Source organism: Marmota marmota, unplaced genomic scaffold, assembly GCF_001458135.2.
Source record: "Marmota marmota marmota unplaced genomic scaffold, marMar, whole genome shotgun sequence".
Taxonomy (NCBI): Eukaryota; Metazoa; Chordata; class Mammalia; order Rodentia; family Sciuridae; genus Marmota; species Marmota marmota.
The window spans coordinates 5,339,336-5,358,617 of NW_026000137.1; the positions used below are offsets into that span (position 1 = coordinate 5,339,336).

The 19,282-nt window shown below is 32.8% G+C and overlaps 1 protein-coding gene across 2 annotated transcripts in view; it reads right to left on the reverse strand.

The window, feature by feature from the left end:
• The window catches only part of Rundc3b (RUN domain containing 3B), a 129,634-nt gene that overhangs the window by 11,828 nt on the left and 98,524 nt on the right, over positions 1 to 19,282 (reverse strand). The window contains exons 9-10 of one of the 2 annotated variants that reach the window (XM_048785452.1): positions 16,000 to 16,146; positions 2,816 to 2,937 (exon numbers count right to left, since the gene is read on the reverse strand). In XM_048785452.1, the coding sequence (XP_048641409.1) occupies positions 2,816 to 2,937; positions 16,000 to 16,146 (269 nt within the window). The remainder of the gene's footprint in view (positions 1 to 2,815; positions 2,938 to 15,999; positions 16,147 to 19,282) is intronic. The other variant, XM_048785453.1, reaches the window with a different exon arrangement.

Consider the following 19,282-nt stretch of genomic DNA (forward strand, 5'->3'; position numbering starts at 1 on the left):
TTTCTCTGTTTTTCCAAGTTCATAAAATCATCTCCAAAACATAATTCTCATGTCTTTACTTAAGGTTTCTTCTCTAAATGCACTACCTAATATTATCAGTATAATGTGAAATTATGGTAGAAACAATGTAGAGCCTTACTTTGTCCCTCAGCTAAGTATTTCCCCATTAAGTAAGACACTAGTTTTAAGAAAAAGTTCTACACATACATACACACATACGCATACATTCATGTAAATAAGGTATTTTCAGTTATTTTTCTTGAATATTCTTATTTGTCACACAAGTGTTGAATTCTATCCAAGGCCCTTTATTGCATCTATGGAGATTGCCTTTGCTATTTCAGATCTATTAATACAGTATTTGTGACATTAGAGGATTTTCTAATATTGATCATTTCACATTCCAAACATTCTGGAGCAAATCCACCTGATTGTGATATAACATTTTCTTTATTTGTTGCTGGATTCTGTTCATTAATATATTACTTAGAACTTTTGTAACAATATCTATAAGTAATATTAATCTATAGTTTTTATTTGTCATAGTGTATTTATTTGGCTATACTTACTTCCTAAAATAATTAAGAAGTTTTCCTTCATTTTGGAATAGTAATTTATAAAGCATTGGGGGAATATTTGATCTTTGATGTTTAGGTAGAATGCTTCTGAGAAATCACATGGGCCTGGCCCTTTTCTATTGAGTAGTTCTTACATAGCTCTATTTTTTTTTCCTGGATAGTGTTTTAAGCTTTCTATCTCTAATGCAAATAATTCTGTGAAGTATACTTACAGAGGAAACTATCCATTTCATTTAGGTTTTCAAATGAATTTGCGTAGAGATCTGCAAAGTAGTCTCTATTTTTTATTCTTTATCTCATTTGTTTGTGATCTTATCTTTATTATTTCTTTTCTTGTGCTTTTGGTTACTTTGTTGTTATTTTTCCAGCTTTGTGAGCCAAAAAATAGAATTTATTTATCTTATTTTTTTTAACAAAAGTATATAAAAGATAAAATTTTCTCTGGCTATTGCTTGAAATCAACTCCATAAAATCTATTGTCATTATTTTTTAGATATTCATGATTTCAGCTTGAATTTCTGTTATCCAAGGGTCATTTAATAGGTTTATTTATTTCCAAGTGAAAGGCCCTTTTGAACAAAAGAATTATCATGATGAATAACTTCTAGGGTTCTCTTACAGTGTGACCAGAGAATACTATTTGCAATGTTTTATGTTTTGAATTTATTATTTTCTTTATGATCTAATATATGATCATTTTGTTACTATTCTATTTGTACTTAAGAAGGTATCTATATAATAATAACATATCTATATAATGTTATCTATACAATCAGGGTGTAAAGTTCCATAATATTATAAGATCTACCTTACTGATTATGTTATTTAGGTCTTTTATATCTGTGGCAGTCAGCTTTCCGTTACTGTAACAAATACCTAAGATAATCAACTTTTAAAAAGAAAAGATTTATGGGGCTGGGGTTGTGGCTTAGTGGTAGAGCACTTGCCTAGCATGTGTGAGGCGCTGGGTCTGATCTTCAGCACCACATAATAAATTTAATTAATAAAATAAATAAATAAATAAATAAATGAAATAAAGGTATTGTGTCCAACTACAACTAAAAAATAGTTAAAAAAAAGAAACGATTTATTTTGGCTCACAGTTCCAGAGGTTCCAGTTCATTAATGATTGGCCCTATTGCTTTGGACTTGGAGAGGCAGCACACTATTACAGGGAACAAAGCTGCTCACCTCATGGTCAGAAGTGGAAAAAAAAAAGAGGAGATGCTGGGGTACCACTATTCTTTTCAAAAGCACGCTCCCCAATGATCAAAAGACCTCCCACTAGGACCCACCTCTTATAAAGTTTCCACCTTCCCACAGCACCAAGTTGAAGACTTGGTCTTTGACAGATAGGCCTTTGAAGGACATTTACAGTCCAAACTATAACATTCTGCTATAGGTCTTTTATATATTCTTACCAGGTTTTTGTCCATTTGATTTTCTTACACTGAGAAGAGAATATTAAATCTCTTATTGTCACTAGTTCATATTTCTCCTTTTATCTTGTATAAAAGTGGATGCCATTGTTAGGTGCATAATCCTTTTATATCTTTATTGTGGCATTCAGCATTAAAACATGACTATTTTGTAATGTTTAATGCACTTTGACTTAAATTCTACTTGTCTGATATCAAGTCTACACCCTGATTTCTTTGTGTTTTAATTGTCCTCCTCTATCTCTTTACATGTTGACCTTCTGAATAACTTATATTTATTATAATTTTTTATGTATGTGTTGTTACATTTACTACCTTTATTTACATGATATTTTCTTTGATATTTTGTATGCATTTTTGGTGTTCTTTCCTATATAATGTACCATTTTGCTTCTGTTTTATTTGCTGTTTTTTTAATTATTACATGATGACATGTTTTCTTCCCTTTTTTTAAAAAAAATTGTGTTATTTAGAAGTCTTTATTTTTTCTAATTATTATCACTGCAAAATTAGAGGAGGTTACTACCCATCTCATTCTTTTCCCCTTGTAAGTAGTTTTATCTTTTTGCCTAGAATTTCTGTTTTCTTTATTATTACTAATAATTCAGTAACATAGATGAGCCTCTGAGAAGGTTAGGCACCTGAGAAAGAAACTAAGGCAGACCATTTTTAATCATAAGGCAACTTGATTTCTAGCATGCTTCACAGAAATGCCAGTATTTATTCTCTGACCTTGTCTGTAACGAAAACATAAATAGTATTAAAAAGATAACTTTTGACTCAATTTTTTTTTCCTACCTTCACTGATGAAATTCAATGGGTCTTGTTTTCCTTCTCCTTCTTGTGACTGACCTGGATCCAATGAAGTCTGAGAAAGGCTAACTTCTGCTGACAACTGGTCAAGACTATGGTAACTTTTCCTGTAAAATAAAAACAAAATACTACTTGCATTTTTCTAACAAAAAAGAATTTGTAGAGAATTCTTTAATGGTTTCAAGTTTATTAAATTTCTAGTTAATTTTCTTCCCAATATTTACCCTAAATTTTGTCTTCATCATGACTTTAGTATGATCTCTATTACACTTTCCTTCCTACCCTCTTTGGAGGTATATATGTTTTACTTGTTGCAAAGTAGAAAAGGAAAATAATTTGTCAAATAAATTAAAACCTCACACCATTTTTGATTATTCAGGTGACTAGAAAATGAGAACTTATCATTGAGTTATTTATAATTCTCAAAAAAAGCAGAAAATCTATAGATTATTCTTAATAAAGAAACAAAGTTTGGATAATAATGACCAGTGTTTTAAATAGTTTATAATTCTTCAATATTTTAGTATGATTATAGATGGTTATTAAAAAAAACCAAAATTATTAAAAATTCCTATAATTCTGAAGTTTAAAGAATGTGAGTAATAAATAATTAATTTCCTCATTTATATGATATTTTGAGGCCAATTTTTTATTAAGGTAATTAATTAGAAGTGAATTATATTAGAAAATAAGTTCAGTTATAAGTAAAAAGTTAATGAAAGCTTATTATTAACCCTTTTTCATATTTGGCTCTTTAGGATAACATAAACTCAGAACATACATGCAGCTCTGTTAGTTATTCACTTTTCATGTAAAGGGAAAAATTATCAATTCCAAATATATATGATCTATGAAAAGCTCAAATATCTATTTCACAAGGTAGTCAAATCCCATCTAATTTTCTTAAAATATATTTTATGATAATATTTATAGGAAAGCACATATAGTTTAAATAATCTATTTAATAGATCTATTAATACACATAAGAGTAGACTTACAGATTTGAAAAATTTGATATTAAATATCATTTGTATACTTATGCTCATAGGTTATTTTTAGTCAGGACTCAACTAAAAATGAGAAGGAAATGAGAAAATATTCATTCACTAAAACTATAGTGCACATTTTTTAAAAAGGCAGAGCCCAGTTGGGTGCAGTGGCACATGCCTGTAATCTCTATTTCAATATTAAAAATGAAAAGAGCTGGGAATGTGGAACCCTTGGGTTCAATCTGTGGTATAAAAAAAGGGGGATGGAGGCAGAACCCAGTGTATCTACAAAAACAGCAGTTATTTGTAGTTATTTAAAATTGCCTTTGTGCTTATACTCCATCAATTTATTAACATAAAATTTTACAGAATTTCACAGCAATGAGGTATATACAAAAGATATCTGTTTTCTTCACTAAGAAATGAAGAATGAGGTGACAGAATAACTTTACAAGCTTAGAATGTGGTGTTCTCAAGTTATAATATAATGACTTTTCAAATTCTGAGTACAAAAGCACTTAATTATAATTTTTAAAAAATATTTTATTTTTTAGTTATAGTTGGACTCCTTTATTTATTTATTTTTATGTGGTGCTGAGGATCAACCCAGGGCCTCCAACATGCTAGGTAAGCACTCTACCGCTGAGCCACAAACCTAGCACTTAATTCTAATTTTTAATTCTGTTATTGCAGGAAACTCAAATAAGGCATATAACACTTTCATGAGTTACATGATACACAATAAAAATGATACCCAATGTTTACATAGAACTTGCTATATTCTAGGCACTATTACACACACACACACACACACAAAAAAAAAACTTACTTATCTCTAATATAGAAAGAAAAGATTTGGCTTCCTATTTTGTTAGAAACTCTTGTCATAGAATAGCCTTCGCTGAGATAGAATATCTAAATTATACTATAAATATATTACTGAAATTTTCACTAAAGTCATTTCTTTAGCTATTGAGGAAAGCAGAAACAGGAATTTAGTGAGAAATTTTGTTATATTTTATATAATAATAATTTATATATATAATTCATATTATATGATAAATACTTCTTCAAATAATTTTTCTTGCCCAGTAAGTAGAAGTCTTCTTCTTTAAATTGATGGCTTAAAATGAATGTCTGCCACTGATTTTCATCATGAGAAACGTGTTAATATTTTTAAATTAAAAATATCTATAAATATTTACAAACATTAAGTACTCATAAGCAAAAAGACATGGAATTCATTAAATAGTGTTAAATATGGCCTGAGAGTTTGACAGCACATATTTACAATAATCTCCAGGACTGCAGTCATTGGGAGGAAGAAACTATGAAAGTAGCCCCTGAGAACAGCAATAGGAAATGAGCTTTCTGCATGACTACTGAAGTTCCTTTTAGGATATCACACTTCTGAATCCAAAGTGATTTGGGGACTTTTATACCCTTTAATTTGTCTCAGTAGACAATCCTTGAGTTATAAACTTTACTTAACCCAATACCAATGAATATAGAAATAGAATTTGATATACAATGATCTTTTGAAGCAATAATAAAAATTCCAAACCAAAATTAAGTACTCGATTCATAATACATTAAGAACAGTAGTTTACAATATCTCCCCTGCTTGAAGATGACTACAAATGCACAATCTGGGAGGAAACTAGTTCAGCTGCTTTCCATGTAACTAAGAAGGGGTTTGGCTTCTACATTCTTACCTGATTTCCACCAAGACTTGCAGCACCATCTGACAACATTTGTTGTCACACAGTAAATTATCCATCTAGGGGAGTTCTATCGTAAAGGTCCACAGCTAAGTCCTATTGTAGAATTTTATACTAATTAACATCACACTGTAAGATTTAAATATAACCCACCAGACATACCAATCCAATTAATAGCAATTTTTATGTCTCAGAATATAATTTTTTAAATATCAGTAGCTTAACCTAATCAAAGTAACAACCCCAAACAGTAAAAGCCATGCATTCTAACTATACAAAAGTTTATATTTTGGTATATGCTATTATACTATTAAATATAATATAAATTAAATTTGTAGGACTTATATGTCATGGGCATTTGGTATACAACAACATATACTATATTCAAAATCTAACTATTTAAATATTTTTAAAACATTCAAATACAAATTCATATACATGAATTTGGATACCAAAAAAAAAAAAAGGAAATTGAGTGATAGGTCTGAATTCATTAGTTAATTTTTCTTACACTTTATATAAATAATCAGAATAATATGAATACTTTGTGTCATTTATTTGTCCAATAGATGTGTTGAGGTCAATAATTTACGTTATCTGATAGTCACAGGAAACAGATGATGCACAGAAAGAGACAAGTATTATCCACATGTGGAATATAAAAACAAATATATGTACACTGTGTATACAGAGGCACATGCAATTACATGGAGAGAGATACACTACTTTTTTACTCCTGTTTTTTTTCATACAAATAAGTTTAAGAAACAAAAATAATCAATTTTTTTTACAGCAGAATATCTATTTTCTCTAAATCTAGTAAAAATTAATAGAGTGATACCAGAAAAGCCTTCTAGGGAAGGACTATGTGGATCAGTTCAATGCCCACTTTACAAACTAAAATATGTTTGTGGTTTTGGTGTTTAAAGATACCTACTCCAAACATGTTTGAAAGACACACATGGGAAAGAGAATTCCTAATACATCTGAAGTGAAAGTTATTAAGAAAAATTAAAAGCCTAAATAATAGGTCATGAAGGGCTTTTTAAAGCTTATGAATCTCACAATTTTACAGTCTGAGTAACAGGCAAATTGGAAATCAATGATTGAAAGACCTAAAAAAAAAAAAAAAAAAAAAAAAAACAAGTAGAAAACATAAGTATGATGACAAGGATTCTGATCTTTTGGCGTAAGATTAGTTGAGTTAGGCAATACTCTAATGAGGCTATATAACAGATCATCTAACAGGCTCATCCTACCTAGACTTTATGAATATAAAATATTAAGACATAACATATTGGAAACAAAAAAGTAAGCAATTATTCCATGTTGTGTTAGGAGAGCATGCTTTTTATACTTATTTAGTATTGAGATTTTCCTGTAATCCTAATTGTTTTATCAATTTTTAAACATGGTATTGCCATGTTCAAAATAAGGGAGCCAGATCCACTCACACCGGCCTCTGCAGGGCCCAGAAACACAGCAGGCCTGGTCCACCCCTTCCCTGGAGGGGCACATACTCGCTAGAGCCTAGCCTCTGGTGCAGAACCACCCCTTCTGACCAGTTGACTACCGGGGGAGCCAAGATCCAGCCCAGACTGCCCACACCAGCCTATATGGGAATCAGGCTCTCAGTAGGCCCAGTTCACCCCTCCCTAGGTGGGACAGACACCACCAGAGCCTATCCTTTGGCGCAGGACTTCCCCTTCCAACTAGCAGACTACCGCGGGAGGTCAAGGCAAGCGGCCCAGATCCACCCACTCCAACTTAAGCAGGATCCAGATCCAGGATGCAGTAGCATTCATTAAGGGACACCAGCAGGGTCTGTAAGCCCAACATCAAGGTGAGGTACAGACAATATGCACAGGTACTACAAGAACACAGGGAAGAAACTAATATCTCAGATCCACTCTGCAAGAAAGGAAGACATAGACACCATGAAAAAACAAGGGAGGAAAGTACCTCAAACAAACCAGGACACTCTAATAACAGAACCCATGGACAGCGAAGTTGATGAGATGTCAGAGAAGCAGTTCAGAAAGTTCATAATTAAAATGATCAGTGAATTAAAGAAGACCTAAATGAGCAAATACAAGCAAAGATTGATCACTCCAACAGTGAGATAAGAGAGCAAATACAGGTAGCAAAAGATTACTTCAAGAGAGAGATACTCTGGAAAAAAAAAACAGTCAAATCCTTGAAATGAAGGATACAATAAATCAAATAAAAAACTCAATAGAAAGCATAACCAATAGACTATCTCACTTGGAAGAAAGAATGTCAGATAATGAAGACAAAGTATATAATCTGGAAAATAAAGTTGATCACACAATGAAGATAGTTAGAAACCATGAACAGAACATCCAAGAATTATAGGACAGCATCAAAAGACCAAATCTAAGAGTTATTGGGATAGAGGTAGGCACAGAGTTTCAAACCAAAGGAATGTACAATCTCTTCAATGAGATAATATCGGAAAATTTCCCATGCATGAAGAACAAATTGGAAAACCAAATACAAGAGGCTCACAGGACAGCGCATATACAAAATTACAACAGATCTACACCTAGGCACATTATAATGAAAATGCCTAGCATACAGAATAAGGACAGAATCTTAAAAGTTACAAGAGAGAGGAATCAGATCACATACAAGGGGAGACCAATTCGTATCTCAGCAGATTTTTCAACCCAGACCCTCAAAGCCAGGAGATCGTGGAACAACATATACCAAGCTCTGAAAGAAAATGGATGCCAACCAAGAATCTTATATCCAGCAAAACTAAGCTTTAGGTTTGATAATGAAATAAAAACCTTCCCTAATAAACAAAAGTTAAAAGAATTTACAACTAGAAAATGTGCACTACAGAACATCCTCAGCAAAATACTTCAGGAAGAGGAAATGAAAAACAATGATGATAATCAGCAGAGGGAGGGATTATTAAGGCAAAATCTAATCAGAAGAGAAACCAAGTCATGTTAAATACCAAAAATAAATAAAAATGGCTGGGAATACAAATCATATCTCAATAATAGCCCTGAATGTTAATGGCCTAAACTTGTCAATCAAAAGACATAGACTAGCAGATCGGATTTAAAAAAAAAAAAAAAAGCCCCAACAATATGCTGCCTCCAAAAGACTCATTTCATGGAAAAAGACATTCACAGATTGAAGGTTAAGGGTTGGGAAAATCATATCACTCACATGGACTGTGGAAGCAAGTTTCCATCCTCATATCAAATAAAGTAGACTTCAAAGTAAAGTCAATCAAAAAGAATAAAGAAGGACACTACATACTGCTCAAGGGAACCTTACACCAACAAGACTTAACAATTATAAATATATATGCCCCAAACAGAGCAGCTATGTTCATCAAACAAGCTCTTCTCAAGTTCAAGAGTCAAACAAACCACAAAACAATAATTTTGGGTGACTTTAACACACCTCCTTCATCACTAGATAGATCTTCCAAACAAAAGTTGAACAAAGAAACTATAAAACTCAATAATACAATCAATAACTTAGACTTAACTGACATATATAGAATAGTCTATCCTTCAATGAGAGAATATACTTTCTTCTCAGTAGCACATGGATTCTTCTCTAAAATAGACCATATACTATACCACAAAGCAACTCTTAACAAATATAAAAAAAAGTAGAGATACTACCCTGCATTCTATTAGATCATAATGGAATGAAATTAGAAATCAATGATAAAATAAGAAATAAAAGCCACTCCAACACCTGGAGACTAAATACTATGCTACTGAATGAACAATGCGTTGCAGAAGACATCAAGGAGGAGATTAAAAAGTTTTTAGAGGTGAATTAGAACATAGATGCTTCATATTGAAATCTTAGGGACACTATGAAAGCAGTTCTAAGAGGAAAGTTCATTGTGTCAAGTTCATTCCTTAAAAGAAGAAAAAGTCAACAAATAAATGACTTAACACTACATCTCAAAGCCCTGGAAAAAGAACAAATCAATACCAAAAACAGCAGAAGACAGGAAATAATTAAAATCAGAGCTGAAATCAATGAAATTGAAACAAAAGAAACAACTGAAAAAACTGACAGAGCAAAAAATTGGTTCTTTGAAAAAATAAATAAAATTGACAGACCCTTAGCTATGCTAACAAAGAAAAGGAGAGAGAAAACTCAAATTATTAACATACTTGATGAAAAAGGAAATATCACAACAGATACTACAGAAATACAGAGGATAATTAGAAATTATTTTGAAAACTTATACTGTAATAAAATAGAAAATATCAAAGGCATTGACAAATTTCTAGAGTCATAATTTGCCCAAATTGAATCAGGATGATATACACAATTTAAACAGATCAATTTCAAGTGACGAAATAGCAGATGCCATCAAAAGTCTACCAACTAAGAAAAGCCCAGGACGGGATGGATACACAGTCGAGTTCTACAAGACCTTTAAAGAAGAACTAATACCAATACTCTCCAATTTATTTCAGGAAATAGAAAAAGAGGCAGCACTTCCAAACTCTTTCTATGAGGGCAATGTCAGTCTGATTCCAAAACCAGGCAAAGACACATAAAAAAAAAAAAAAAAAGAAAACTTCAGATCAATATCTCTAATGAACATAGATGCAAAAATTCTCAATAAAATTCTGGCAAATTGAATACAAAAAATTATCAAAGATATCATGCACCATGATCAAGTGAGATTCATCCCAGGGATGCAAGGTTGGTTCAACATACGAAAATCAATAAATGTAATTCATCACATCAATAAACTTAAAGATAAGAATCATATGATCATCTCAATAGATGCAGAAAATGCATTTGACAAAATACAGCACCCTTTTATGTTCAAAACACTAGAAAATCTAGGGATAACAGGAACATAGTTCAATATCATAAAGGCATCTATGCTAAGCCCTAGGCCAGCATCATTCTAGATGGAGAAAAATTGAAGGCATTCCCTCTAAAAACTGGAACAAGACAGGGATGCCCTCTTTCACCACTTCTATTTAACACAGTTCTTGAAACACTGGCCAGAACAATTAGAGAGATGATAGAAATTAAAGGGATATACATAGGAAAAGAAGAACTCAAATTTGCACTATTTGCTGATGATATGATTCTATACCTGGAAGACCCTAAAAGTTCCACCAGAAAACTTACAGAACTAATAAATGAATTCAGAAAAGCAGCAGGATATAAAATCAACACCCATAAATCAAAAGATTTCTGTATATCAGTGACAAATCCTCAGAAAGGGAAATGAGGAAAACTACCCCATTCTCAATAGCCTCAAAAAAAAATAAAATAAAATATTTGGGAACCAACAAAAGAGGTGAAAGATCTATATAATGAAAATTATAGAACCCTAAAGAAAGAAATCAAAGAATACCTTAGAAGATGGAAAGATTTACCTTGCTCTTGGACAGGAAGAATTAATATTATCAAAATGACCATTCTTCCAAAAACACTATACAGATTTAATGCAATTCTGATCAAAATCCCAATGACATTCCTCATAGAAATAGAAAAAGCAATCATGAAATTCATCTGGAAAAATAAGAGAGCCAGAATAGCTAAAGCAATCCTTAGCAGGAAGAGTGAAGCTGGTGGCATCACTATACCAGACCTTTAACTATATACTACAGAGCAACAGTAACAAAAACAGCATGGTATTGGCACCAAAACAGACCGGTAGACCAATGGTACAGAATAAAGGACACAGAGACTGACCCACAAACTGCAATTATCTTATATTAGACAAAGGTGCCAAGAACATGCATTGGAGAAAAGATAGCCTCTTCAATGAATGGTGCTGGGAAAACTGGAAATCCATATGCAACAAAATGAAATTAAATCCCCATCTCTCACCTTGCACAAAACTCAACTCAAAATGGATCAAGGACTTAGGAATACAACCAGAGACCCTGTGTCTAATAGAAGAAAAAGTAGGCCCTAATCTCCATCATGTGGGATTAGGCCCCAATCTCCTTAATAAGGTGTAAGAATTAAAATCAAGAATCAATAAATAGGATGGACCCAAACTAAAAAGTTTCTTCTTGGCAAAAGAAACATTCTGTGATGTAAATAGACAGCCTACATCTAGGGAGCAAATCTTTACCCCTCACACATCAGATAGAGCACTAATCTCTAGGGTATATAAGGAACTCAAAAAGCTAAACACCAAAAAAACCAAATAACCCAATAAATGGGCCAAGGACCTGAAGAGACACTTCTCAGAAGATGATGTACAATCAATCAACAAATACATGAAAAAATGTTCATCATCACTAGCAATTAGAGAAATGCAAATCAAAACCACTCTTAAGATTTCATCTCATTCCAGTCAGAATGGCAGCTATTATGCACTCAAACAACAATAAGTGTTAGCGAAGATGTGGGGAAAAAGGTACACTCATACCCTGCTGATAGGACTGCAAACTGGTGTAGCCAATATGGAAAGCAGTATGGAGATTTCTTGGAAAATTGGGAATGGAACCACCATATGAGCCAGCTATTCCTCTCCTCAGTCTATACCCCAAAAATTTAAAAACAGCATATTACAGGGACACAGCCACATCAATGTTTATAGTACCACAATTCACAATAGCTAAACTGTGGAACCAACCTAGATGCCCTTTAATAGAATAAAAGAAATGTGGCATATATAAACAATGGAATGTTACTTAGCAATAAAAGAGAATAAAATCAAGGCATTTGCATATAAATGGATAAAGTTAGAGAAGATAATGCTAAGTGAAGTTAGCCAATCCCAAAAAACCAAATGCCAAATGTTTTCTTTGATATAAGGAGGCTGATTCATATTGGGATAGGGAGCGAGAGCATGGGAGGAATAGATGAACTCTAGATAGGACAGAGGGTTTGGAGAGGAAGGGAGGGGTATGGAGTTATTAATGAAGGTGGAATGGGATGTTCATTATTATCCAAAGTACAGGTATGAAGACACAAATTGGTGTCAATATACTGTGTCTACAACCAGAGATATGAAAAATTGTGCTCTATATGTGTAATTAGATTGTAATACATTCTGCTGTGATATATAAATTAAAAAAAATAAGGGAAAAGATATAAAACCACCCTGGATAATCATGCCAGGTCTAGGTAATCAAGAAATAAACTGGAAATCATGTTTTAAAAGTTTTGTAACCAGCATAGCAAATGGAAATTTTGAAAGAAATCATAAGTAGGTAACAACAGAGATCACTCCATAAGGAGGTGACAACATAATCAAGATACCTAATAGTTCAATTTAAGAAATGTAAACAAACCAACAAATTCATTAAATAGAACAGTACAGTACACTACTAAATTACATAAATAGGAGGCCATTAGTTTTAGGCTATGTCACTATGCTGAGTTCCCAGTAACAAACTGCAATCTAATACATAAACAAATTGAAACCTAATTTAGGTGTGTGCATGTGTGTGAATGTGTGTAAAAAATGCTATGAACTGATGAAACCTATTCAAGAGCATATTTGTTTTTTAACAAAGCGCCAAACTTCAGCCAATCACAGGCAGTCAACTCATCACACCACACCCAAATAAGAGAAACGCATCATCACACTATGCCCAAACAAGGCAGAAGCTTAGCTGTAGCCTATCATATAATTTCTCTACTCTTCTTCCTATTCAGCCTATACAACAAGCTTGCTGCTTCTACTGCTGGATGGAATGCCTGAACCCTTTCTGGTTCTATGTACTGCCTAATTTGCGAAATGTTCTTTGCTGTTACAAAGTTCAATTTGTTCAAATTTTTGCTTTTAACATTTTATTTCTTCTTAAAGTTGTCTTGGGGTAGTTGGTAGAATAAAGTTACAGAGCTCTCAGAGGAAAAGCTATATACCTATTCATCATAGAAAAAAAATCTACTAGCATTAAGACTGTAACAAATTATAGGGTCAGTTTCTCCAAATTACCAACACAGCTAATATTTTTATTTAAAAGGTTTTAGATACCACCTCTATAATTTGTAGGTTTTCAATAATTATTGGTTGAATTTATTTAAGATGCTGGTCAAATTAAAAGGAATTAATGATCAGATAGTTCAAGAATCTTGGCTCAAATTATAAATTTGAGGAGAGCAAAAACTATAACCTGATGAAAAGCTACAATTAGTTTCAAACAGGATTTATGAAGAATCTCTCTAGTCTAAAAATCCAAGCTTCCATTTTTAAATGACACAATTGGGATTATCTATTCAGAACAACTGGGATTTGCTGGTCATTTTTTATGTAAAACTCAGAAAGGAGAGTCTGGAACTTTAGGTGGTTGTTCTACATTGTTTTACATGGAAAATACAGAGTTATATTAGAGACAATGATGATACAGAGTATATAAAGATTCACTAAGAAGCAATTAAGGGCCAGATAATTTTTTGCCTCATTTGATGCTTAAAATTCTGTTAAACAGGCATTATCTCCAGTAATACATGCAGAGAAGGAAAAGGATAAGAGAAAGTACTGCTGTGTTACACAGCAATAAGAGGCAGATATAGCTTAACAAATACTGACTAAACTCTAGGCCCAGTGATCTCTGTACCCTCTCCATCTGTACAATTTTTGTTCAGGAATATTAGTTTGGAAAAAGGGCCATCCAAAAGCAGTGCCAACATCTAAGGGCAGGTTAGATTAAATGATGATGCTAGAAGGGAAGAGAATCTCCTCTTAAGCTAATGGATTAACTGAATCAAGAATCATAAAATCTAGATCCATGCTTACCAACCAACAGGCAGTTTATCTGCCTTCTTTCTTGAGACTGCAATTACTTTTGCTGCAGCTATACTACTTCATAAAAACCAGTCATTTACACATGCAGAGGTAAACTAGAAATTAAAAAAAACCCAAAAACATCTAGAGAGTCTTTATAGGCCCTTTGATAGGCAACTTTGCAGGTAGGAAAGGGCACACGTCTTCTGGAAAAAATATTTACTTCCTTCTCTTTAACATAACAATATGAATATTACAATTAAAAGGCACAGTTTTTGATATGGGCATGGTGGCATATTATTAGGTTTATAATTCCAGTAACACAGAAGGCTGAGGCAGGAGGTTTGCAAGTTCAGGGACAGCCACAGCTCAAATTAGTGAGATCCTCAGCAACTCAGCAAGGCCCTATCTCGGAATTAAAAATAAATAAATAAATGAGGACCGAAGATATAGCTCAATGGTAAAGCACCCCAGCGCTGGGTTCAACTGCAGTACCAAAAAAAGGCAGTCCTTTAACTTATCAAGATTATATTTAATATCATAATTTCACATTAAAAAAGCAAAAATATCTCATGTGTTATATATAAAATATACCAAATACTGCTATAAATTCTATTTTTCAATCACAAATTAGAAATAAAATATTTTCTATTAATTAAATATGCCACAGAAAGGTAAAATCATACACAATCATATTCTAGTCATTCAAAACTTGTATAAGAGTATATAAACTAGATCCTAATCTACAAAATATCCAAAGTCAATACCTTGAATTATACTAGGAAATAGATGTAATATTTGAAGAGTACTACTGATTTATTTTGCAATTATCTGGTTCAAGAAGGGTATGGCTCTAACAGCAAAAACCAAAATCAAGAACTCCAGAGAGAAACAGAGAAAAAACAGAGATAAGGAGAAAGGGGGGGAGAGAAGAAGAGAAAGAAGGGAAGGAAGAAGGAAAATGAGAAAAGTGATAGAGAAAAGGGAAAAAAGCAACACATGGGGATAGGAGGGAAGGATTTCAGAGAAAATAATCAGAAAATTAACTAAAGACAAAAACCACAGTGAAACAAATGATTAAGATAGAAAAGTGGCTAATAGCCAAAAGAAGATAATACACTTAGTGATTTTTCAAAATGAAGATTACCTACAATTTGTAGCTCATTTAATATTAAGATACTATGACTAAAAGAAATAGTCCTGAACTATCAAGGCAAAGAAATAGGAAAAGAGTCTCTGGCCCATAGGTAGTCATTATATTTTTTATAGCTTCTAAAATTAAATTTACTGAAAATGAACATAACACTTTCAGACCCACCAAGAACAAGTATATATCTTACTATCCTTTCATGAGGTGCAGTCTTATGTCTTTTAACAAGCAGGAAAATTAATTCTAAGCAAATATAACACCAAAGCTAGAATTAAAAACTAAATGGTTCATTAAACATAAGCTCATAGATGTAACCAAAGGACTGGCTAAAAATTTAACAGAAGAAGCAGATAGCTGGTCCAATAATACCACATGAGAATTTCTCAGATGTTTTACTTCCCCAGGGTGCCTTGGCTTCAAAATGTTAATACATCAACTGTCTAACTTTACCAAAGTAGACCTAAAGCCTATCTTTGCTCTAAGCTAGTAATAAATTCAGAATAACTGAGACACCAAAGTGGAGAGCCACATGTTTTGGTACAACTGAATTTGTAATTAGTTGGAAAAAAAGGTGTTACACTTACTCATACCACTGTTTATTGTGTTTTCGGTAAAGCAACGTATCCAAGGCAACAGCATTGACATCCAGAGCTCCTGGGGAAGGCCACTGGTTGGTGAGGTGGGCAGTTAACTCTTGTCTTGATCTTAAATCATTATTCTTTAGCACAGTCCTGTGAATATTAAGATGGTGAGTGCTTTTGTCTTCACTGTTACAATGGCAGAGGAACCCAATGATATCAATTTAGGTCCCCAAAATTCATCTTTTAAAAGTGGTATGTTAATAGATTGTGAACAAAACTACAGCAAGACTGGCTGGGACTATGGCTGTTTTGTCTTCTGCAGTATATGCTTTATTTTCTTTCTCTGCTGATTACAATAAATCACTACTATTGAAACTCAGACTTTCTATATTTTCCACAGAGATTATTACTAAAAGACTAAAGGACCAAAGAAGCATTTTACATCATAACTAAAATACAATGGTGATGGCCTAAAGATACAAGCTATTTGGTGCCATTTAAAACATTTAAGATTTCAAGTGTATGATTTTTCTGGCTTCAAAACTCAGAAACGACCTCCAAAAGTAATTTAACTCAAATAAGCAAAAAGCAATTAAAATGAATTTTAGAAGAAAGGTTGCAGGGCTGGGTATATAGAGTTGGTAGAGCGTTTGCCTCGCATGCACAAAGCCCTGGGTTCAATCCTCAGCACCACCACCAAAAAAAAAAAAAAAAAAAAAAAAAGAAAGGGTACAGAAAAATACAAAATAAAAAATCCATGAGATTCCCATAACTGTTTTTGATGGATATAAATCTTCATGAATTTGATTAAACCAGTGACAGCTGCAGTGAACAATATAAGCCACTGGACATATTCCAACTACAGAATAAAGCCATCATAACAATTTGTGGTTTTATTTTTTGTTTGTTTCCTTCCTTTAATTTTTGTAGAAATGTTATTGTGAATAACAACTTACAAAACAATTATCTTTTTGCTAAAATTTCAACTGTATGAACCAAGTGATCATCTTCATGAAACAAATTCAACGTTTAAGTTTATGGTTAAAGAAGATTTAAAAGTAGAGATCTGCTGTATGTCTACAGAGCCTTAAAAATTATCTTGGCAATGCACATCCTCAGACAGGAGTCCATGACCTTAGTGTGCCAAGGTTTGGAACCATCAAGTCAGAAGCAAGGAAGTCATTTGTGTTTGCCAACAACTTCTACAGACAATAGTCCTGTGTTGGGAGGCAAGAGAGGGGAGGAAATGAGGTACTGACAGAACAATCCTGCACTTAGGAAAATCAACCGGCATATCCCCTCTAACTTAACAGTGATTCTAAAAGAATTACCATTTTTACATGTCTCAACCAGGCCATAGGCAAATATTTAGGATTTTTCACAATCTGTATATGTTGAAAAATATTTGTCCTATAATGTCCACAAAAAAACATCTAATATAAGCACTAGACTCTCAAAATGTAATAAGTAAAATAGGCAAAGTCAGTGATAATGTATCCCATGAAGATAATCTTTTTGGTTAGTTGCCACAATTTCCTTGTACTAGAATATAAATGAAAAATTCAGAAAAGATCTTTAAAGGTATTTTAACCTTGTTTTTAAAATGAAAACAGCAAAGTTTTAAAGTAATTTTAAGATTGATATAGAAATCATGTAAAGCAGAACTGAGGATTATTGGCAAGATAACCTATTATAATAAACTATCATTATTTTTGGTTTTCTTAGTAGATTTTTCTCTTACATATTCCCTTTCTTGGGGTTTCTAGTGAACATCATCACTAGAAAACTCAACTTCAAAGTCCTAACTGAGCAGGATGTGAGACAAGCAAATGTGCATGTGTGAGGCAAGGGCACTCGTAGAACTCTTGTTAATAAGCAACTGAACAATTTCTAATATATAAAATATTCTTTCTGAAAAATTGAGAAATTTTACACCTCATAAAATAGAAGAAAAAACTAAAATTTCACCAAAGTTTTTTCACAACACTTGTCCATAGAGAATTTTTGCCTAATGACAGGTTAAGGTATGTCTTTAGACCTCTGTTCTTAGAAATCCTGTTTTCTATGGACAGTTGTCCGATCCTCTGAAACAGGAGATGAGACATTTCAGTGCACAGGATAGGTGTAGTTTCTGTTCATCTTTTTTCCTTCTTTTGTGAGGAATCTGGAGACAGGAAATCCGGGCACTTGCCTTGCCACTATGAAGAGGAAGTGTTCCTGGAGAATCCTTGCATAAGGCCCTTTCTTTCACCACTCCTGTATACTCCAGTACACTATGGGACAGGCAAATGAATTAAGTTAGGTTGAAAAATCCCATCCCTGGATTTTATCTTGACTAGAGCTAGTAAAAGGACAGTAATTCATTCACTTGAGCAGTGGGGCTCTGACTAGAGTGTCTGAGCATAGAGACCTCCCCATAGTCCCTATTTCCAGCCCCTGGGAGTAGCTTTTCCTTCCAGATTTATTTCTCCAGTCATTTATCTATTCTGTGAGTTGCTGATATCTTTTTAAAGAATTCTACTTGTACTAAAGAGTTGATTGTGATTGGCTGGAATCAAAGAATCCTACCACTTACCTTAGAACCAGGAAAATATACTCTTTGAATATCAAGACCTATTCAAACTGATTCAAATAACCCTAATATGAGGCTGACGATATTTTTCTTATTTGTTCCAGCTTAAAATGGATTTACTTTAAATTACTCAACAATTGTTATCACATAATGGTATTAAGTCAGTGGTAAAGGTAAAAATATATAATGTTTAGCATTTTACTTTAATTGAAACTCTAACTGAAGTTAGTCAGCAACTCTAAAAACATGGAACTATTCTATATGTGATAGATTCTACTAATCATTCATCTATGATATAAATCATAGATTTACTATTCTCTCATTGAGGTAAAGATTCTACAGAAAGTTCCACTCAAGGAAAATTGTTTAATTGCCTAAGAAAGTAATAATAATACAGTCATCACAGTTAATTTTAATAACTTTCATGTGGTATGTACCTCTAAATTTCTAGTAATTAATTTCTTTTTAGATTCTCAAGATAAATTATTCAGGAATTTGGTCCCTCAAAATAACATAATTGACTTTTCAAAAACAATTTAAAGAAAGATTTTATGGATTTTAAGCTAGATATAACTCCATCAAGTCTTTCTTTGAGGCAGTTTCTGACACTTTTAATGCTAAAATAGAGCTCATAGTAAGTTGCAAGGCTGCCTTATTAGCGATAATGATTAAAAACTCAGGTTTATTTATATGCCCAAAATATATCATCTCCTT